A 19948-nucleotide genomic window follows, 5' to 3' on the forward strand; every position below is an offset into this window, starting at 1 on the left:
CAAAGATTTTGTAAAATACTCAAAATGCAGTATGCTACCCAGTTATCTGCAGGATGCCAAAACCCGTTCAGAAGGCTCTATTGGTAGCATAGGGTATAAGCAGAGCAAGGCATCTGGGAAAGCAGACTGAGAGCCACAAACTCTCGATTCCCATTTTTAAACTGTTGGCAGGGAGACTGTGAAGATAAGACTACTTCACACCTTTAATACTGCTTCCCTTGATACTTGCTTTCTCAAGCTCTCTAATCAAAAATTCAGTAAGATGGATTTCATAAATAAATTAAATAACAATACATTTATTGTTAATTTTGCTAAATTTGGTTTGCCTTTAGCATTTATTTTGTAATACCATATTAGTTTTCTTTGGGCTAGACCAAATATCTGTAAGTGCTTTGTGTCTTCTGAAATCTGCTAAATGCTGGATTTGCTAATGGACTGGATTTCTCTTAAATAGATCCAAATGCATATATCAATGCAAAAAGTCTGGTCAGATTTTATAAGACAGATAAAGATGCAACATCACAGAATAATCTGACTTCAACCCTTCTAGGAAGCCTAAGAAGCGTAAATTAGAAAAAAGTATATCATAATAGCACAAAACATGAGTTCAGAATACAACTGCTACAGCCACCGTGGTGGGGGCATCACACTTTCATTTCAGAAAGTCACTTTGTAACTCGCCTCATCTTCAGCAACCACCCTTCTGAGCACCACACTTACCTTTTCAAATGCCCTAAGAGAAGGTGCCCGTTATCAAACTCCTTGTTACAGTGCATTATGGGACATGAAATTGGTTTTCCAGACACTCGTATGTGGCCTCCTCTTCGGAATGAACTTTTTGTTCCAGAATTAATCGTGCCTGTTTTGAGTCCTACATCATTGGAATATAAATTCTTTAGTTTCTATTTCAGATACCTGTTCTTTAGATTAGTAATCGAAATTATGAAAAAACAATGAAAATATGGTGTAGCATCAACTAGGTGATCCTAATTGTAACTGTTAACAATCTTTCTTATAAAAGATATAACAACCTACAAGTAAATAGCTATTTGGGATAAGGAAAGCTGTTAACATACCCAAGTAACATTATCCCAAGGGAAAAAAAACTGTTTAACACCCAAGAAGTCAAAGGACGAACTCTACTAGCAAATCACTTGCTCTACAGAATTCTTATCCCTGCCCCTCTCCTTTTCATTTATACAACGTGGCAAAGACCTATTCTTCTAATTCTTACTTCTTCCTTTATCCATCTGAGACACCTTGTAAGTTTTAGTTATAGTACAGAGGATGTGAGTTCCACAAAAATATGTCAATAATGTAATTGGGAGGGCAGGAGGTGTGGAAAGGACAAGCCACAAGGGGAATGCCTTAATTACCCTACGACCCAGCCTTCACCCTTTTTCTCTGAATATAATCTTGGTCTTACAGTCACACAACCTTCCAGACTTGGCCAAATTTTGTTCCCAGGGAAACTCCCAATACATGTTACCCAAAGAAAAATTCAGAGTTATGTGGTATAAATGAAGAACGATAAAAACTGTCACGATTCTGACAAACAGATCATTTGATTATGGTCTTTTATTATAATTTCCTATAAATTGTTTCACTCAAATCTCTTGAATATTTCATACAACAAAACACTAGGTATTTATCTTCATGGCAGTTTCTACAAAGCCCCTAAGCATTTAACTAGAATAAAATGTTAATCCTTTAACATCATCTAGTTAAGATTATCTAGTTAACATCATCTATATAAATGGTTATCTACGTTAAAGGTTTCTTTCCTTCTGTTTTTTTGGCTGCACCTGTGGCATATGAAAGTTCTTGAGCCAGGGATTGAACTCTCGCCATAGCAGTGACATGAGCCACAGCAGTGACAACACTGAATGCTTAACCCACTGAGCCACCAGCAAACTCTTAAGGTTTCGATTGCTTTGTTGCTGTTTATGAAAGGAATGCCTCTATTAAATGCTGCCAAAATCCTTCTAAATGTGTTGTACCAATAGATGACTACTATTGACAGCATTAATCATTTTAATCTTAAAGAGGTATTAATGACAGCAACATATCTTTTCATGTTTAATTTTTAATGCCATCAGAATTATAACAATTTTGGAGTTTCCCTTGTGGCTCAGCAGGGGACCCAATTAGTATCCCTGGCCTTGATCAGTGGGTTAAGAATCCAGCAAGCTGTGGCATAGGCCGCAGATATGCCTCGGATCCGGTGTTGCTGCAGCTGTGGAATAGACCAGCAGCTGCAGCTCCCATTTGATCCCTACCCTAGGAACTTCCATATGCTGCAGGCGTAGCCCTAAAAAGCAAAAAAAAAAAAAAATTTAACAATTTTATTGTCTATCCACAGTGCAGGTGCTGCCCAGTAAGACCTTTATTTAGCCAAACAAGAGATTCTGGATAAAAATAAAATTAGAGAAAACAATCAACTGAAAGAAAATAAGCTTTTTTCCATAGAAAGGCAAAATACAGAGAGATTTAAACAGCTCTTTCCTTAAAGAGTATAGAGTGTTGTTTTAAAATTACTTAGTATTCAAATACATGCAAACTGGCCTACCTATGAAAGTCTTTAAAAAAATAAAAGATGGATTTCCAAAGTCTGAGTAATTACAAATAAAGTACTTAAACTACTTCTAATCAAATAACTGAATTACAATAGCTAGATACTTTGGAACATACTGAATGGGTCCCTTGAAGCTTCTTAGAAACAGAACCTCACTTTTTGCTTTAAGAGAACAACGCCTCATCTGTTTTCCCCAGTTTCACTCTCCTTAGATAGTAGATGGGCTTTAGTTCATCCATGGAACAGTCTGATGCTAAAGCAGCTCTTGCAGCAACAGATCCCAAACTTCAGTTTCCCAGTGTTGCAGGGACCAAGCAAAAACAGAAAACAATGCCATAATACAGCATAGCTCAAGACCTTAACTCAAGGCACAAGTTTATCAACTGCCAATGAACCAGGTGTGACCTGAAGTTATATAAACCACCACCTTGCCAAGAATCAGAAACAGCTAAGTCACTCATCTGTTCCTATGTGGTTGGCTCAGAGAAATACATAAACAGATATTCATGAATTCAGTGTATAATGAATTAAAATGTTCTGACAATCTAGAGGCCAGGGATTAGGCCTAAAGGGACATCTTACTGGTCCAGCGACCATTCTAGACAAGACTTGAAAGTGTTAAGTTCATACAATAGATGTTTAGAAGATATCTTGTAGAAGGAAGTCTTACAGTTATAGTCCATTTTCCTATCAAAATCATGTAGGAATCTTCTCAAGTCTACAGATGCCCTAGAATTATTTTTGGAAGTGAGGCAAAGACATGTATTTATTTAAGACTCACAGGTGTTTCCAATGCAACTAAGGACCATAGATTCTAAGTATCTTTTCTAAAGCACGTCTGGAATGCCAAGCAATTCTTTGGTTTAGCTTAAAGACAGTCATACTTGGAACCCAAGCTCTGGGCTACTTTTGTGTTCATATGCAAATGTGCAGAGCCCACCAGGTATAATGTTCAGCCAACACTTAATTGAGCATCTCTGTGCTAAGCCTTCTTTTTAGGCACTGTCACTAAAAAAGATTAATAAGCCTTGGTCTCTGTCCCCACAGAGCACAGAAGTCTAGTAGAATACACAGAGAGATAAATATATCAACCCAACATAACCAGGTAAAAACTCTATTAGAGAAATGAATAAAACACTCTGGGATCAAAGACAGCTGAGCAACCAAATATTAGCAGAAATAAATAAACCTAGCAACCTCTAGTACTGAGTACCATCCATGGGGCTAACCCCATAGGCAAGTAAGAAGAAAAAAAAGAGGAAAAGGTATTTAAAAGGGAAGACGGGGTAGGGTGGAAGTTTGCAAGGTACAAACAAATTAAGAGATGAGAAGGAAATAAAGTTTCAGGGAGTGGCCAAGTTGTCAAAATAGCTATAAATTATTGGGATTACTTTTAAAGTGGCAATTTGATTCTATTCAAAGAAAAGCCCTCTAAAAACTATAGAGCAAGATACCTAGGTTCAAAGTTGAGCACAACATATACTGATATTACTAAGGCCTTCTGCAATTAAACTTCTGCTAGATCAAATTCACAGCTGAAGTTTTTATGGATACCTCAAGCCTTGAAGGGCTCAGTGGATTTTCTACAGGACAGGCTAGAAAAGTTGCCAGGATGGGACTGGCTCTTAAAAATTTCACCAAATTATAGTTCCCACTGTGGTGCAATGGGATCGGCGGAGCACTGGGAAACCAGCTAGATCCCCAGCCTGGCATGGTGGGTTAAGGATCTGATGCTGATGTTGCCACAGCTGCAGCTTAAGATGCAACTGTGGCTTGGACTTGATCCCAGGCCCGGGAACTCCAAGTACTGCAGGGAAGCCAAAAAAAAAAAAAAAATTACCAGATTATCTGGTGGAAGGAAAAATACCCCACAATGACTTACAGGAATCTAAAGTCTGCACATTGTTAATAATGAAGAAGCCACCAGTGCTCTGACAGGCCTCCCATGCAGACACTTCCTTAAGAAAATAGCTACACAGCTTCTTGCACTGACAAATAATAAATAAATGCTAGTCTTTTTGCTCAGCTTAAATTCAATTTCCTTAGAGAAGCCTTTCCTGACCTCAAAAAAAACCTGTTACACACCCTCCCATAGACATATGTCCTATTTCAGGTAATAACTGAGACATATGAATGAATAAATAGGCAAGATCTAATCTGCTCAAGGATTATTTATACTTAAAATAAATCTAGCCAAAGTAGGAAGATAATTGGTAGAGTAGGCCCCCTGTTAAGTATCACTGAGACTAAATTTCAATGCTTTATATACTCATCAGCAACTGAATAAAACAGACACAATGCCTTAAAGGCTTCAGGAAGGCTCAGCAACCTTAGTGCTCAGCTCTGATCTCTAGAGAATACCTGGCATTTTTAACCACTGGTCCACACACAGTCTTGCTGCTTCTGTATCAGAATGTCCTCGAATAAATTCCAATTCTTGTAACCCATGTGCATGCTGAAAATCGATTTTTTCCTAAAGATATTAAGAAAAAAAAAATTAACCTATGATTACTAATCTGGTTTCCTTAAGAAAATGATTTTGTCACAACAGTGATCATAAAATACTGACTCTCCTTTATCCTTGTAACTCCACAGCTAGAAATCTATCCTAGAGAGTTAAGTCAAAACAAAGGTTCATGCTCTAAGATGTTGACCTCAGTGTCATCTACATTTGCACCAAGTGTGCAACAACTTAAATCTCTAACAACAGGGTACTGTTTACTTATGGTATGTACATTTCATAATAGTACACGGCCTATTATGCTATGGCTGTGTAATTATCCTATAGTATGTACAACACTAACCAAACTTTTTCAATGATGTAAGAATATACTTTTGATATCAAGGAGGTTACCGAACAATACTAAACAAACATGGCCAAATATAAACAAAGATCATTTCAAGATATATGTAACCCTATCTGCAGAGAGGGAAAAAGGCAGAAAATAAATATGATAAATGTCAATGGCTATCTCTGGAATGGAAATCTGAATGATTATTTCATCTTTAAATATTCATGCTTTTTTTTTCAAATTTTCCATATATACTCTGAAGTACACAGAAGCCTATTCAGTATTTGTTCAGTGAACAGTATTAGTAAGAGCAGATACTCATTAGTACCTAATATGTGCCAGTATAAAGCACCTATTGCCATCTAGATCAAAGGCTGGAAAACTTTTTCCATAAAGGGCCACAAAGTATATATATATATAAAATATATATATACATATATATTTTTTCAAATATGGAAAGAGACCATATTTGCAGCCCACATGGTCTCTTTCTCAACTACTCACTTCTGCTGTTGCAGTAGGTATAGATAATATGTAAACAAATGGGCATGGCTATGTTCCAATAAAACTTTATTTACAAAAACAGGCCCTAGGCCAGTGCCAACCACTAAACTAGATGCTTTAGACTGTTGCAGTTTCTAAATCTTTCTATCATGCTATCTATAAATCTATTTGTATACTCTCTAATCATGCTGTATCTAACAATTAACATCTATTAACCACTTACCATGTGCTAGGCACCATTCTAAAAGCACTTTATGGAGTTCCCGTCGTGACGCAGTGGTTAACGAATCCGACTAGGAACCATGAGGTTGCGGGTTTGATCCCTGGCCTTGCTCAGCGGGTTAAGGATCTGGCGTTGCCATGAGCTATGGTGTAGGTTGCAGACGCGGCTCGGATCCCGAGTTGCTGTGGCTCTGGTGTTGGCCAGTGGCTACAGCTCCGATTCGACCCTAGCCTGGGAACCTCCATATGCCAAGGGAGCAGCCCAAAGAAATAGCAAAAAGACAAAAAAAAAATTAAAAATAAAAAAATAAATAAAAACACTTTATATTTAATTCTCACAACAGGTACTATTATTGCTCCCATTTTATGGTGGGGAAACTGAGGCAAAAGGATAAATAATAATGCCAGTATTTAAACTCTCATTCTCCAATCCAATTCTAGAATCCATACACTTAACCAGTACACCATACTGTGTCTCAAAAGGGTTATCATATCCTTATAAAGAAATCACAAAGCCACAAAAGCTGGATTTGCAAAATATAGGCCAGAATATTGAATTGCCTAATTAGCACTATAACAGGACCTTCTATCAGGAAGCATAAGTGGGAGAACAGGGAGATTCAAGATTTTAATCTGAAAAAAAATCCTCCACACGACATTGTTCTACATAGGGCCATAGAATATTAAGTCTCCAAAGATCTCAATATGCACTATGTACACTTTTGAAAAATCCTCTGAGATCAAATTGAGTAAGTATAGGAATGATGGTTTCAATACAGAGTTTAAAAGGTTCCCTCAGGGCAGGATTTCCAAGCCTTAAGTGCTAACGCAACTGCGATTTTCCATACAGTGAATATGGAGTATCCTAATTTGCTAAGTCACCAAATTACTTTTTTTCCCCTCAAAGTGTATCCTAGAGGATCAGTGTTCTAAATAACATGCTATGGGAAACAAAATTAGTTTATCCAAGAAAGCAATATGGCAGGTCTCTGGTAGACTCTAAAGACATTTTCTTATGTACAAAATTAAAGCATCAATTAAAGTTCCTTACAAAAATCTATCACAATAAAAACTCTTAAAGAAATATAACTGAGATTAAATATTATTACATGCCACCCAAGAGCCTACTTTTTTTTTTTTTTTTTTTTTTTTGCTTTTTAGGGCCACACCTGCGGCATATGGAGGTTCCCAGGCTAGAGGTCCAATCAGAGCTGGAGCTGCCAGCCACAGTCACAGCCACAGCCATGCCAGATCCAAGCCACGTCTGCAACCTACACCACAGCTCATGGCAGTGCCGAATCCTTAACTAACTGAGCAAGGCCAGGGCTTGAACCCGCAACCTCATGGTTCCTAGTCAGGCTCGTTTCTGCTGCACCATGACGGGAACTCCTACTTTTTTCTGGCCACACTTATGGCATGAGGAAGTTTCTAGGCCAGCCAAGGATTGAATCCAAACCACAGCAGTGACAACACTGAATCCTTACACTGCTGTGCCACAAGAGAACTCCAGTAGCCTACTTATTTTAACCTACTGCCAAAAATTTTTTAAAAATGGATTTTTAAAAAAAGTTCTCTGCCATTTCTTTTAATGGAATTTGAATTCTATGGCCATACATAGCCAACTTTCAAAAAACATTTGCTGGTTGAAATCACCCCCAAATTAAAAACCACTGTCTTCTGTCACATAGCTACACAAACTTGAGGGGTACACACCTTCTTGCTTGTCATCTTAGCTTCTACAGCATCAATAAGCAAAGCTGGTAACTGGTCAACTAGTCAAGTGCAACACATTATTTCTGAAAGTGATCTATCCAGTCAAGATTCTAATAAATTTTCTTTCTTTTCTTTAAAATCTTTCCATCACAAAGATGGACAATAGTTTAATAGTAATCAACAGTTCCCAAAGGTCTAGAATCATTGGAAGACATTTTCTACTATATCTACTTTTAGTCACAGTTAACACCTACTAGAATTAAGAATCAGCTTTTTGGAGTTCCCGTCGTGGCGCAGTGGTTAACAAATCCGACTAGGAACCATAAGGTTGTGGGTTCGGTCTCTGCCCTTGCTCAGTGGGTTAATGATCCGGCATTGCCCTGAGCTGTGGTGTAGGTTGCAGACGCGGCTCGGATCCCACATTGCTGTGGCTCTGGCATAGGCCAGTGGCTACAGCTCCGATTCGACCCCTAGCCTGGGAACCTCCATATGCCGAGGGAGTGGCCCAAAGAAATAGCAAAAAGACCAAAAAAAAAAAAAAAAAAAAAAAGAATTAGCTTTTTTTCCCCCCAGTTTCACTATGTTCCTTTCTGGGTAGCAAGCAATGAGTTAAAATATCAGGATAGAATGAAATCTAGATAAACTTATCCTTTACAATTGGTTAAACAAGAATTTCAAAATTTCAAAAAATGTTCTTCAAGGCTAAGGTACAGTCTTTAACACAATGAATGAACATTTATATGTGTAAAAGCTGGAATGCCCTTGAGAAAGGCCCAGATGTCATAGTGACGATAAGATTCTGAATTCATCACAAAAGCTCTTTTATCTAAGCAGCGGTTAACACAGCCTGGGACGTCATCACTGAGGAAACCTGCACAAGAGAAGGGCAGCTTGCAAACCCCTCCTCTCTCAGAGATGCCCCCGTGACCCATAAACACACTTAACATAGTTTTGGGAAAGAATCTTCCTTAAAACTGAATAGTGTTTCTGCCAGGAAAGAAACAACTCTTTTTTTAAGAAAATATCACTAACAGGAGTTCCCATCATGGCTCAGCAGTTAAAGAACCTGACTAGAATCCATGAGGACATGGGTTCAATCCCGGGCCTCCCTTAGTGGGTTAAAGATCTGGCGTTGCCATGAGCTGTGGTGTGGGTCGCAGATGTGGCTCAGATCCTTTGTTGCTGTGGCTGTGGCGTAGACCGGACCCCAGCCTGGGAACCTCCATGTGCCGAGAGTGTGGCCCTAAAAAAAAGACAAAAAGACCAAAAAAAAAAAAACAAAAACAAAAAAACCACTAACACATATAAGCATTTTAAACATATGATTAGAATACTATGCTCTGATTTATTTGGTATTACATTATAAAGTTACCCAAAAACCCTACTTCTAAATTTAAAGATTGATATATTCCATATTAGATTAGAAGACACTAAGACAGAGGCTACAGAAATATATAAATTCCTTTAATAATAATTAATGGAACAAGGAATCAAAAACATACATGGTAAAATTATGCATGACTTTTTTTTCTTTTTATGGCTGTACCTGCAGCATATGGAGTTCCCAGACCAGAGACTGAATTCCAGCCACAGGTGCAACCTACACCATAGCTGTGGCAATACCAGATACTTAACCGACTGTGCCAGGCCAGGGATCAAACCTGAACCTCTGCAGTGACCCAAGCCACTGCAGTAGGAATCTTGACCCACTGTACCACAGTGGGAACTCCTCTATTTCCATTTTTAAACTCACAGTAAGAAGGTTTTTTTTGTGTGTGTGTGTCTTTTTAGGGCTGCACCCATGGTACATGGAGGTTCTCAGGCTAGGGGTTGAATCGGAGCTACAGTAGCAAGGCTACACCACAGCCATAGCAACGTGGGATGTGAGCTGCACCTGTGACCTACACAACTCATGGCAACGCTGGATCCTTAACCCACTGGGCCGAGGCCAGGGATCAAACCCTAGCCCTCATGGATACTAGACAGGTTTGTTAATTGCTGAGCCACAACAGGAACTCAGAAGAGGAATCTTTTTAAACTCAACTTACCAATAGTCTACTCCTAACAGACATTTGTCAGTATTGGGGGAGTTCTTTAAGGTGATTTTATTTGGTGTCTCTAAAGCAAGTCAAGTTTTTTTTGTTTGTTTGTTTTTTGTCTTTTTGCCTTTTCTAGGGCTGCACCCAAGGCATATGGAGGTTCCCAGGCTAGGGGTCCAATCAGAACTGTAGCTGCCGGCCTACGCCAGAGCCACAGCAACGTGGGATCCAAGCCTCGTCTGCGACCTACACCACAGCTCACAGCAACGCTGAATCCTTAACCCACTGGCAAGGCCAGGGATTGAACCAGCAACCTCATGGTTCCTAGTAGGATTCGTTAACCACTGAGCCATGACAGGAACTCCACAAGTCAAGTTTTAAAAGACTGATACCATGCAAGATTCTAAATTAGGCTTCATTTCCTTTCTTTTTTTTTTTTTTATTTGGTTGTTGTTGTTGTTGCTATTTCTTGGGCCGCTCCCACGGCATATGGAGGTTCCCAGGCTAGGGGTTGAATCGGAGCTGTAGCCACCGGCCTACGCCAGAGCCACAGCAACGCGGGATCCGAGCCGCGTCTGCAACCTACACCACAGCTCACGGCAACGCCGGATCATTAACCCACTGAGCAAGGGCAGGGACCGAACCTGCAAGCTCATGGTTCCTAGTCGGATTCGTTAACCACTGCGCCACGACGGGAACTCCAGGCTTCATTTTCTACATAGCAGCTCTTCTAGAGCCTGATTCAAAAATCTGAAGGGAGAGGCTGAAGTGAAAGTGGCCTGGCTCTATTTAGTAGAAAATAACCTTTCAACAGCTTGAATCTACAAAAGCTCTGATAGGCGTGTGATAAGGTAATTATAAATCCTTAATTGCTTATTGGCTCGAGAAATCCCATGATTTTTGATTCCCCAAAATATAGTCCACTCAATTCTATTTTTTGCCCCGTATACATATATGATGAGAATCCAACAAACTAGAAACAGATATAAAAAGCCATCATGAATTACTGATCAATCAGTGAGCTATCTAGAGTTTATGCTGAACTTGGATTCAATTATATGCTTTTTTGAATACACAAGTATCTCTCTAACTTACAAGCAATTCCATAATTTGATAACAGATCAACTGAAACAGCCACATACCCTGAAAGCTCTATTCTTCTCTTCTTTCTGCTGTTTCTCCACTTCAACATGGCGGGCCAAACGAGCCAAAGTTAAGGCGACTTTATCCTTCTGATGGTCAATATGGTCTTTATGCTTCACATTAGCCTATAATTGAAAAACCAGTTTTCATTCCTTTTAGCTAACAAAATTAGCTTTGGGATAACATATATCCATTTACCAAAGAGTTACTAAAGAATGATTTACTTTTATCATCATCAAGTTTCTAAGAACCTGTCCTGTGTGTTTTATATTTTAAAATTGTGGTATCTTGTAGGTCAGCCAATCACCCACCAGCATCTTTAGTTTTCGAAAAGTTACATAACCTACCTACCTACCATTATTTACTTTACAGTCCTTTGGATAGTGAAAGGTTTGGCACCACCTTGCTCTGAGCCTGTGAGGCAATGCCAAGGCCCAGAAGGTCTAACAGCACCAACATCTGGCTCTGGTTTTTTCAGCAATGCCTGGACAGCATTTATGTAAGAGAAATTACTCATTAAAAAGAAGAGATGTAACTTCTGGTTTCTGACCCAAGATGTGAGGAAGGAGCTTAGAAGTGGCCACTCCATCCCAAGGGCAAATGAAGAGCTGAACAAACTGTAGAGGCAACAGCTCTTCTTAGACCCTCCAGAGAAGCGAGGTTAGTGTATGTAAGTGGGGGCAGCAAAGATGGGAGAGACAGTGGGGCTGGTAGAGAGAGTCACAACCTAGCAGAAGCCTCGGCAGAACCAGTGCTGGGTGGGAAAACCTTAGCTGTAACTGACCGAGTGCTGAGAGCCCAGGGTGCACAAGTCTTAAGAGGACCTAAGGCCCCAGGGGGACCTGGTCATGAGGGCCCTCACTCTTCTTTGAGTTTACCCTCCCCCAGGTTCTCACGGGGACGACTGGAGAAAATCTCACGACGCAGGGGGGAAAGCAAAGTAAGCATTGTGAAATATGCCAGAGCGTTCTGTTCTTAACCATGCCTGCCCTCAAGAGAAACTACTTCATGAGAGCCTAACCAACCTGGGAGATGGGAAGGAGGCAATTTCAGGCCACTCAGGCCATGGTTCCCACATGAGAGGAAGGCCTGAGCAGCACTGCAGAGGGTCCAGCCCGGGGCACCGGCCATTCAAGGCTGACACCTGGTCACACGGCACACCACCACCTCCTCCAGAGCCACCACTGCACCACCGAAGGCCTACTGACCATAGTTCCTTTTACCTAACACAGTACATGCACCTTTCAACAAAAAATTACAAGGATACTGAAGGGCAAAAACAGAGTTTGAAGAGTCAGAGCAAGCACAAAATGGCAAACCAGGCATGATTAACAGGCTGAAGGCTCCCGTGGAAAAAAGCAGACAACATGGAAAACCAAGGTGTAATGTCACAAGGAGGGAAACCCTAAGGGAGAAGCACCAAGAAGTCAGAAATGAACAGTGCTTTGACGGTTCACCAGCAGATCACACACCACTGAGCAAAGAACCTCTGTGCCTGAGGACATGTCCACAAATAACTCCACAACCAAAAGACAGAAAAAAATCAAACAAAACAGAATCTCCAAGAACTGTTAAAAAAGATGTAGCATATGCTGGAGTTCCCATCGTGGCTCAGTGGTTAATGAATCTGACTAGGAATCATGAGGTTGCAGGTTTGATCCCTGGCCTTGCTCAGTGGGTTAAGGATCTGGCATTGCCGTGAGCTGTGGTATAGGTCGCAGACGCAGCTCAGGCTCAGATCCCACGTTGCTGTGGCTGTGGTGTAGTCCGGTGGCTGCAGCTCCGATTCGAACCCTAGCCTGGGAACCTCCATGTGCCGCGGGAGTGGCCCAAGAAATGATTAAAAAAAAAAAAAAAAAGTAACATATACAAAATAGGAATACAAGGAGAAAGAAAGAAAAGAACAGAAGAAATATCTGAAGCAATAATGACCGAGAATTTCCCCAAAGTAATGTCACACACAAAACCACAGGACAAAAAAGAAATAAAACCCCAAACCCAAAAGAAAACAAAAAGACAATTTACAGAATGGGAGAAAATAGTTTCAAATGATGCAACGGACAAGGGCTTAATCTCTAGAATATATAAACAACTTATACAACCCAACAGCAAAAAAGCCAATCAATCAATGGAAAAATGGGCAAAAGACCTGAATAGACATTTCTCCAAGGAAGATATACAGATATACATGAGAAAATGCTCAACATCGCTGATTATAAGAGAAATGCAAATCAAAACTACCATGAGATACTACCTCACACCAGTCAGAATGGCCATCACTGATTAAGTCCACAAATAACAAACGCTGGAGGGAGTGTGGAGAAAAGGGAACCCTCCTGCACTGTTGGTGGGAATGTAAACTGGTACAGCCAGTATGGAGAACAGTTTGGAGATACCTTGGAAATCTATACATAGAGCTTCCACATGACCCCGCAATCCCACTCTTGGGTATATATCCAGACAAAACTCTACTTAAAAGAGACAAATGAATCCGCATGTTCATTGCAGCACTATTCACAATAGCCAGGACACGGAAAAAATCCAAATGTCCATCAACAGTTGACTGGATTCGGAAGATGGGGTATATATACACAATGGAATACTACTCAGCTATAAAAAAAGAATGACATAATGCCATTTGCAGCAACATGGATGGAACTAGAGAAACTCATACTGAGTGAAATGAGCCAGAAAGACAAAAGACAAAGACAAATACCATATGATATCACTTATAACTGGAATCTAATATCCAGCACAAATGAACATCTCCACAGAAAAGAAAATCATGGACTTGGAAAATAGACTTCTGGCTGCCTGATGGGAGAGGGAGGGAATGGGAGGGATCGGGAGCTTGGGGTTATCAGACACAACTTAGATTTACAAGGAGATCCTGCTGAGTAGCATTGAAACTATGTCTAGATACTCATGCTGCAACAGAACAAAGGGTGGGGAATAAAAAATGTATACATGTAAGGATAACTTGATCCCCTTGCTGTACAGTGGGAAAATAAAATAAAAATAAAAATAAAGAAATAAAACCCCTTTCCTTGCAGATGACATGATCTTCCTAAAAAAAACAACATGCAAATAAAACAGTAATTAGGGGTGAAAGAGCCTGTGTAATGAGATCTTTATAGCCACTTTATTCATAACTGCCAAAACTTGGAAGCAACCATGTACCTTTAGCAGACAGATAGATAAACTGTGTGTATGTATCCAGATGATGGAATATTATTCAGCGTGAAAAACAAATGAGCTACCAAGCCATGAAAAGACATGGAAGAATACCTAAGTACACTGAACTAAATGAAAGAAGCCAATCTGAAAAAGCTACATACTGTATGATTCCAACTAGATAGCATATTGGAAAAGGCAAAATTAGGATGACAGTAAAAGATCAGTGGTTGCCGGGGTGAGGGGGTGGAATGAATGGGCAGAGTACAAAGGATTTTTAAGGCAGGAAATCTATCCTGAATGATACTAAAAAGGTAGATACCACATCACATTTGTCCAAACCCACAGAATGTATTAACGCCATGAATGAGTCCTAACATAATCTATGGACCCTGGGTGGTGATGTGCCCACGGAGGCTTATTGATTAGAACAAATTTACTGCTATGGTGGGGAAGGTGATAATGAGGAAGCTACACATGTGTATGTTGGGGTTGGGGGGTGGTTATAGGAAATCTCTTCTCCATTTTGCTGTGAGCCTAAAGCTTTTCTCAAAAATAAACTCTATTAAAAATATTTGGAGTTCCCATCATGGCTCAGCGGAAACAAATCTGACTAGCATCCATGAGGACACAGGTTCGATTCCTGGCCTTGCTAAGTGGGCTGAGGATCCGGCATTGCCATGAGCTGTGGTATAAGTGGCAGATGCCGCTTGGATCCCGCGTTGCTGTGGCCGGAAGCTACAGTTCTGAATGGACTCCTAGCCTGGGAACCTCCATATGCCACAGGTGTGGCCCTAAAAAGACAAAAAAAAAGGTAAAAAAAAAAAAGTTTTTTGACTAGAAAGACTGTATTACTAACTAAAACATCAGTCTTTAAGCAAACCAGTCATATTTGTACAACCCAAATTTTATCTAAAGTTGGACAGAATGGCCTCAACCAAATCAAACCACAGGCATGATTTAAAAGTACACAACATATCCCACTGAAATGAGCATATATATATATATATATATATATAAGAAGGCCTAATTGGTATTTTTGGCATGAGGCTACATCGTTGCAGTAGGGAATGTTCTTGGGTCACTATGGGTGGAAATAGTCCCAAATTCATTTTCTGACCACTGTACCAGGTAGTACGATGCATTCTACTAACTTCAAAATGTTCTTTTGCAAGTCTCAGGACAATGAATCTTATTAAAAATAATAGCATGGAGTTCCCATGAGTTTGTGGCTCAGCAGTAATGAACCAAACAGTATCCATGAGGACACAGGTTCAATCCCTGGCCTTGCTCAGTGGGTTAAGGATCCAGCATTGCTGTGAGCTATGGTGTAGGTTGTAGACACGATTTGGATCTGGTGTTGCTCTGGCTGTAGTATAGGCCGGCAGCTGCAGATCCGATTCAACCCATAGCCTGGGAACCCTCATATGCTGCAGGTATGGCCCTAAAAAGACAAACAAATAAACAATAGCCATAGAAAGCTATTTAGTAGGAGTTCCTGCTGTGGCACAACAAGATTGGTGGTGTCTCTGGAGCGCTGGAACAGAGGTTCAAGGTATTTTTCTTATATTTAGCTTCAGTAGCCTATTATCTTTTATTTAACTATATGGTTATATTTAACAATATGGTCATATTGATAACAGGATTATTTATGTTAATTCCAAGTAATTCTGCTGATCTGTTCATTAACTTTCATGACTTTGAAGGGTTCAAAAGACCTAACAGCCTTGGTGCTGAAAACAAAAGACATCTAGAATTGTGTTTCGTTTCCTTCTCCACTAAGGTGGAAAGTTTCTGTTTTCCTCTAAGGAGAAAAAAGACGAACTCTGGCTACCTATATTCAAAGCAGATAAGCAGCACTGGGAGACAATCTGTTGGGAGTAGATGAAAGGAAATGGTAGCTAGAGAAAGGGAGAACTTCAACTTTGAAATCTTTGCCATTTAAAAGTGACAAAATGGAAGTACTTTAAACAAGACTGTTTCCTCTTAAAGGAGAAAAAAATTAAGCATGTGATATTTGCGCATCACAAACATGTGTTTTGGGATCAAGCTCCCTGGTTAAAGCCAGGCACGAGTGACAGGTTGTCTATAAGCACTCACTCTCTCCTGAAAGCTAAGTCCCTCGGATTTCCACTGTTAGAGATCCAATCTGGGCTGGCCTCTAAGTCTCATTCTTCTGTGCTTCTGGGAGAACATGTCCGCAGTGGAGAAACAGAGGGATCACTGATATTAAAATGCATGTTACAGATTTTACCCATTAGGCCACAGGTCTTATTTTGCACAGAAGTTTACAAGATAGTTCAAAGTCAGTATGTTCCGAAATAAATTTTCAACAAATGGAACGCAAGGGGGAAAACTTACTGGAGGCCACCTTATTAATGATCCAACTGCAGAACCAAAGCTACAGTGCCATCAGGAACATGGGCAGAAAGGGGCCAATAGTCAGATTTGGGAATGAACTCCCAACATTCTGTTAGAGCCACTGTGCTGAACTGTAATTTAAGGTGAAATCACAAAATTCCAGGGCTCTTCTGAGGCTGAATCTCTCCCAAAGCTTATAGTCTAAATAAGCATTTAGGCAAGGTGAGGCTTTCAGGCTTTTCAGCCTTAAGCTAGAAATGGAATTGGCTTTCAGTGATAACAGCGATAGGCTTTAAATTTACTTAGAATGTTAACAGCCATAGCATCCGAAGCTCTGCTTCATGAAGCACTTGCTGTCATCATCCTGGGTTAATTTCCATATGAAATACTACTAAAGAGTAACAGTAAAGAGTCCACAATGAGAGCAGATGACCAGCAATAAAACATATCACTCAGTTATTTTGGGGAAGTAGCACAGTCAAGTCCTAGGAAATATACCAGGGAGGGGAGAGTCTCTAGCTACCAGTATTTTAAACCACTCTTTCTGCATGTCTTCCTTCCATACCCACCCTCCTCCCAATGGGGAAGTTGTGCAGGGTCCTAACAAAATTAGGGAGAAAACTGTTTCGTCAGAAAAGGTTAAAAAGCAGATTCTAGTTCAGTTCCTATGCAAAAAAAAAAAAAAAAAAAAAAAAGACTAAAATGAAAACTCTGTGGATGATGAGGAGCTGGGAGGTTACAAGATGAGGGTCCCACTGGGTACAGGAGAGGTATTCCAGAAGCAGAAGCCAGGTGAATACAGCCTCCCCCTGCAACCCTGTCTGGCTCAGCCCTGGACACTAGGAAATTCTTTTATTTTCCAGTGTACTCCACATTCTTACTTGAAACCTGAGGTAAAACATGTTAAAGCAAATGTGGATTGTGTCCTAGAAATGCAGTCAGATTAAACTGGACTGCACACATCCATGAGAATCAAGCACAAAAGAGGGAAAAGTAGGCAAGAATTCTTTTGTTCTGGAGCTTGGTAGAGTTACGGCAAAAACTCCAAGTCTGGAAATATTAAACTTGGGCAGGAAAGGAAGAGGGCTTTCTTATGATAGCTAATCTGGAATAGTAGAGTTCAGTGGGTCTCCATAATTGGGATGGGAGATGGGACGAAAGCCTGATACAGCATTCCCTTATTTTGCCAAAGGCATTTTTAAAAAGGAACTAACAGCAATGGTCAGCATTGTGTCTTTTCATTTCAAAATTTCCCTTAGCAGTCTCATTACTGAACAAACTTTACCTTGTGAAAAACCATTTGCACTGTCCTGATTTTTTAATCCCTTTGCTACAGACCAATAACCACTTCAAACTCCAAATCAGTTCAGTTGAACCTGAAGCCAGTTCTGACCATAACCTCACAATCCTGATCATAAAAGATCATCAGGAATAATGTCCAATGAGAACTCTACTACTTAAGCAAAATTTTTACCAAAGCACTTAACACATTCATATACTAATCAAGTTTAATGAGCTAACAAAGATTTCCTGGAAACTATTACAATTTCTAACACTGCTATGAAACTGAACTGCTATGTGAACTGTAAAATAAATGCAAACAAAATCATTAAATAATTAATGACATGGCACAAAATCGCATTCACTAATGAAGCTATAATCTGTATACATTTCAACCTTTTTTTTTCCTCCTATCATTTATATTTATTAAGTGAAAATGAACCCATTTTACGATAAAAATATTTAAGTAAATCTAGAAGGCTATAAATCAAAATGATAAAAGTAGTCATTTCTGTCTAGAGAGTTTTTTTTTTCTTTTTTCTTTTTTAGGGTTAAGGTTAGGTTCTTAAGTAACAAAGCTATCAACTTTGGCATTTTCTACACAATTACTTTGATAGAAATACGCCTAGAGTCACTGAACTCTCCTTTTACCACACAGGAGGGGATACAAGCTAGAAGAAAGCCCTCTGTAATATCAGTTATTAATCAGACAGGTGGTCACAACAACCCAGCTCCCCATCTGACTCACCAAAGGTATTTTTATGGCTACTGAAAAAGCTAGTAATAAGAAAAGATGAAACTGGGGTGGGCATGAGGGGGACAGGAATGTAGAGGAGGCGACACAGACAGAACAGCCTCAGGCAGGGTTACTGTACTGATACCTCCCTGCATGTAGGCTAGCATTGATCCGTCACAGGGGCAGCACTGGAAGATCCCCTCCGACATCTGCATCTCCTGGGTAAGGGGTTCCGAGTTCAAAGAAAACTCAAAGATGCAACCAACTGCAAAAGCGGAATGAATTAACTTTGAAAATTATCACCATATTCATCTAATACACCTGTCTGAATGCAATTCCTGAAACAACTGCCTTCCTTCACACAAACTCAAATTTCAAAGCCTGCTTATTATTGCTCATTCCAAAGCTGCAGTCTGCAGTTAGGTCTGATAAGGTTTACGCCCCCAGAATAAGTTCTGTTTACCAGAATCCCCTTGTATCCCACTTATAATTGAAACCATACCCCAAAGAACATTTTGAAAAACAACAATTTTTCTGAGGAATTTTATATTCAAATACAAATAGAGTAGAAGAGAGAAACACAGCAAAGCAGTACAATATTTATTTATCATCTCCAGCAGCAAAACTTTGAAACCAGAAAACTCTTTGTACAAAGCAAACTCCTTCCCACCCCCAAACTGGTTATTGTTTACAAATACAAAGTACATAGAACATACGCTTTATACGAACAAATTTTAAAACATACATATAGTTATACCCCATTCTGTAAAGTACTACTCAGCTAAGAAGGCTAATACCACCAAACCTGTTAAAGAAGACTCTTCCAACGTTGTCTTTTGGGTAAATTGCCAATATCTATACTAGTAAAAATCCCCTCCTAGGAAGAATAACTTTGATTCTCCTTTGATACAAACCCCCCCAACCCCCTCCAAAAAGCAACCTTGGAGCTTAGGGAAACTGTTAATGATCTCCTAATGTGAAACTGTGACAAAGCAAAGAGGAATTACAATGCTTTAGCCCTAAGTGCCACTGCTCTACCTCTAGCACAGGAAGAAAAAGGATGAATTGTGGAGAGAGAAGAGGTGAATGTGGCAACCAGAGCAAGGAAAGATACTCCAAGCAGAGAAAACGCAAAAAGCAAGCTGACAACGTGTGTTCCAGGTGCTGCTGGAGATGCCACTGGCACAGGGCTCACAGGCCCTGCTTCAACGCCACATCTGCAAACTCCAATGAAGCAACAGCTTAAAGAAAACCCCTCCTTCTGCCCAAGTCCATCCTCAAGTTATCTGCAGGCCACACACAAGGAAGGCACGACATCCAGGCACACTGAGGACCCCTGGCCCAGGTGTCCCTGCCCATGAGTAGCAGCATTCTGCTCATGGGCACCAGGGCCCTAGCTCCTATCCAT

The 19948-nt window shown here is 40.1% G+C and overlaps 1 protein-coding gene across 5 annotated transcripts in view; it reads right to left on the reverse strand.

The window, feature by feature from the left end:
- The window catches only part of ZNF451 (zinc finger protein 451), an 83206-nt gene that overhangs the window by 42311 nt on the left and 20947 nt on the right, over positions 1 to 19948 (reverse strand). For 3 of the 5 annotated variants that reach the window (XR_002345645.1, XM_001924600.5, XM_021098561.1), the window contains 3 exons: positions 10988 to 11113; positions 4937 to 5048; positions 721 to 871 (listed from right to left, as the gene is read on the reverse strand). Coding sequence is in view for 4 of the 5 variants with exons in the window: in XM_001924600.5 (XP_001924635.1) it covers positions 721 to 871; positions 4937 to 5048; positions 10988 to 11113 (389 nt within the window). In the remaining variant the exon portion in view is untranslated. Of the gene's footprint in view, positions 1 to 720; positions 872 to 4936; positions 5049 to 10987; positions 11114 to 19948 lie in introns of those variants that run through there. The other 2 variants (XM_021098562.1, XM_021098564.1) reach the window with 2 other exon arrangements.

The sequence above is a fragment of the Sus scrofa genome, chromosome 7 (genome assembly GCF_000003025.6).
Source record: "Sus scrofa isolate TJ Tabasco breed Duroc chromosome 7, Sscrofa11.1, whole genome shotgun sequence".
Classification (NCBI taxonomy): Eukaryota; Metazoa; Chordata; class Mammalia; order Artiodactyla; family Suidae; genus Sus; species Sus scrofa.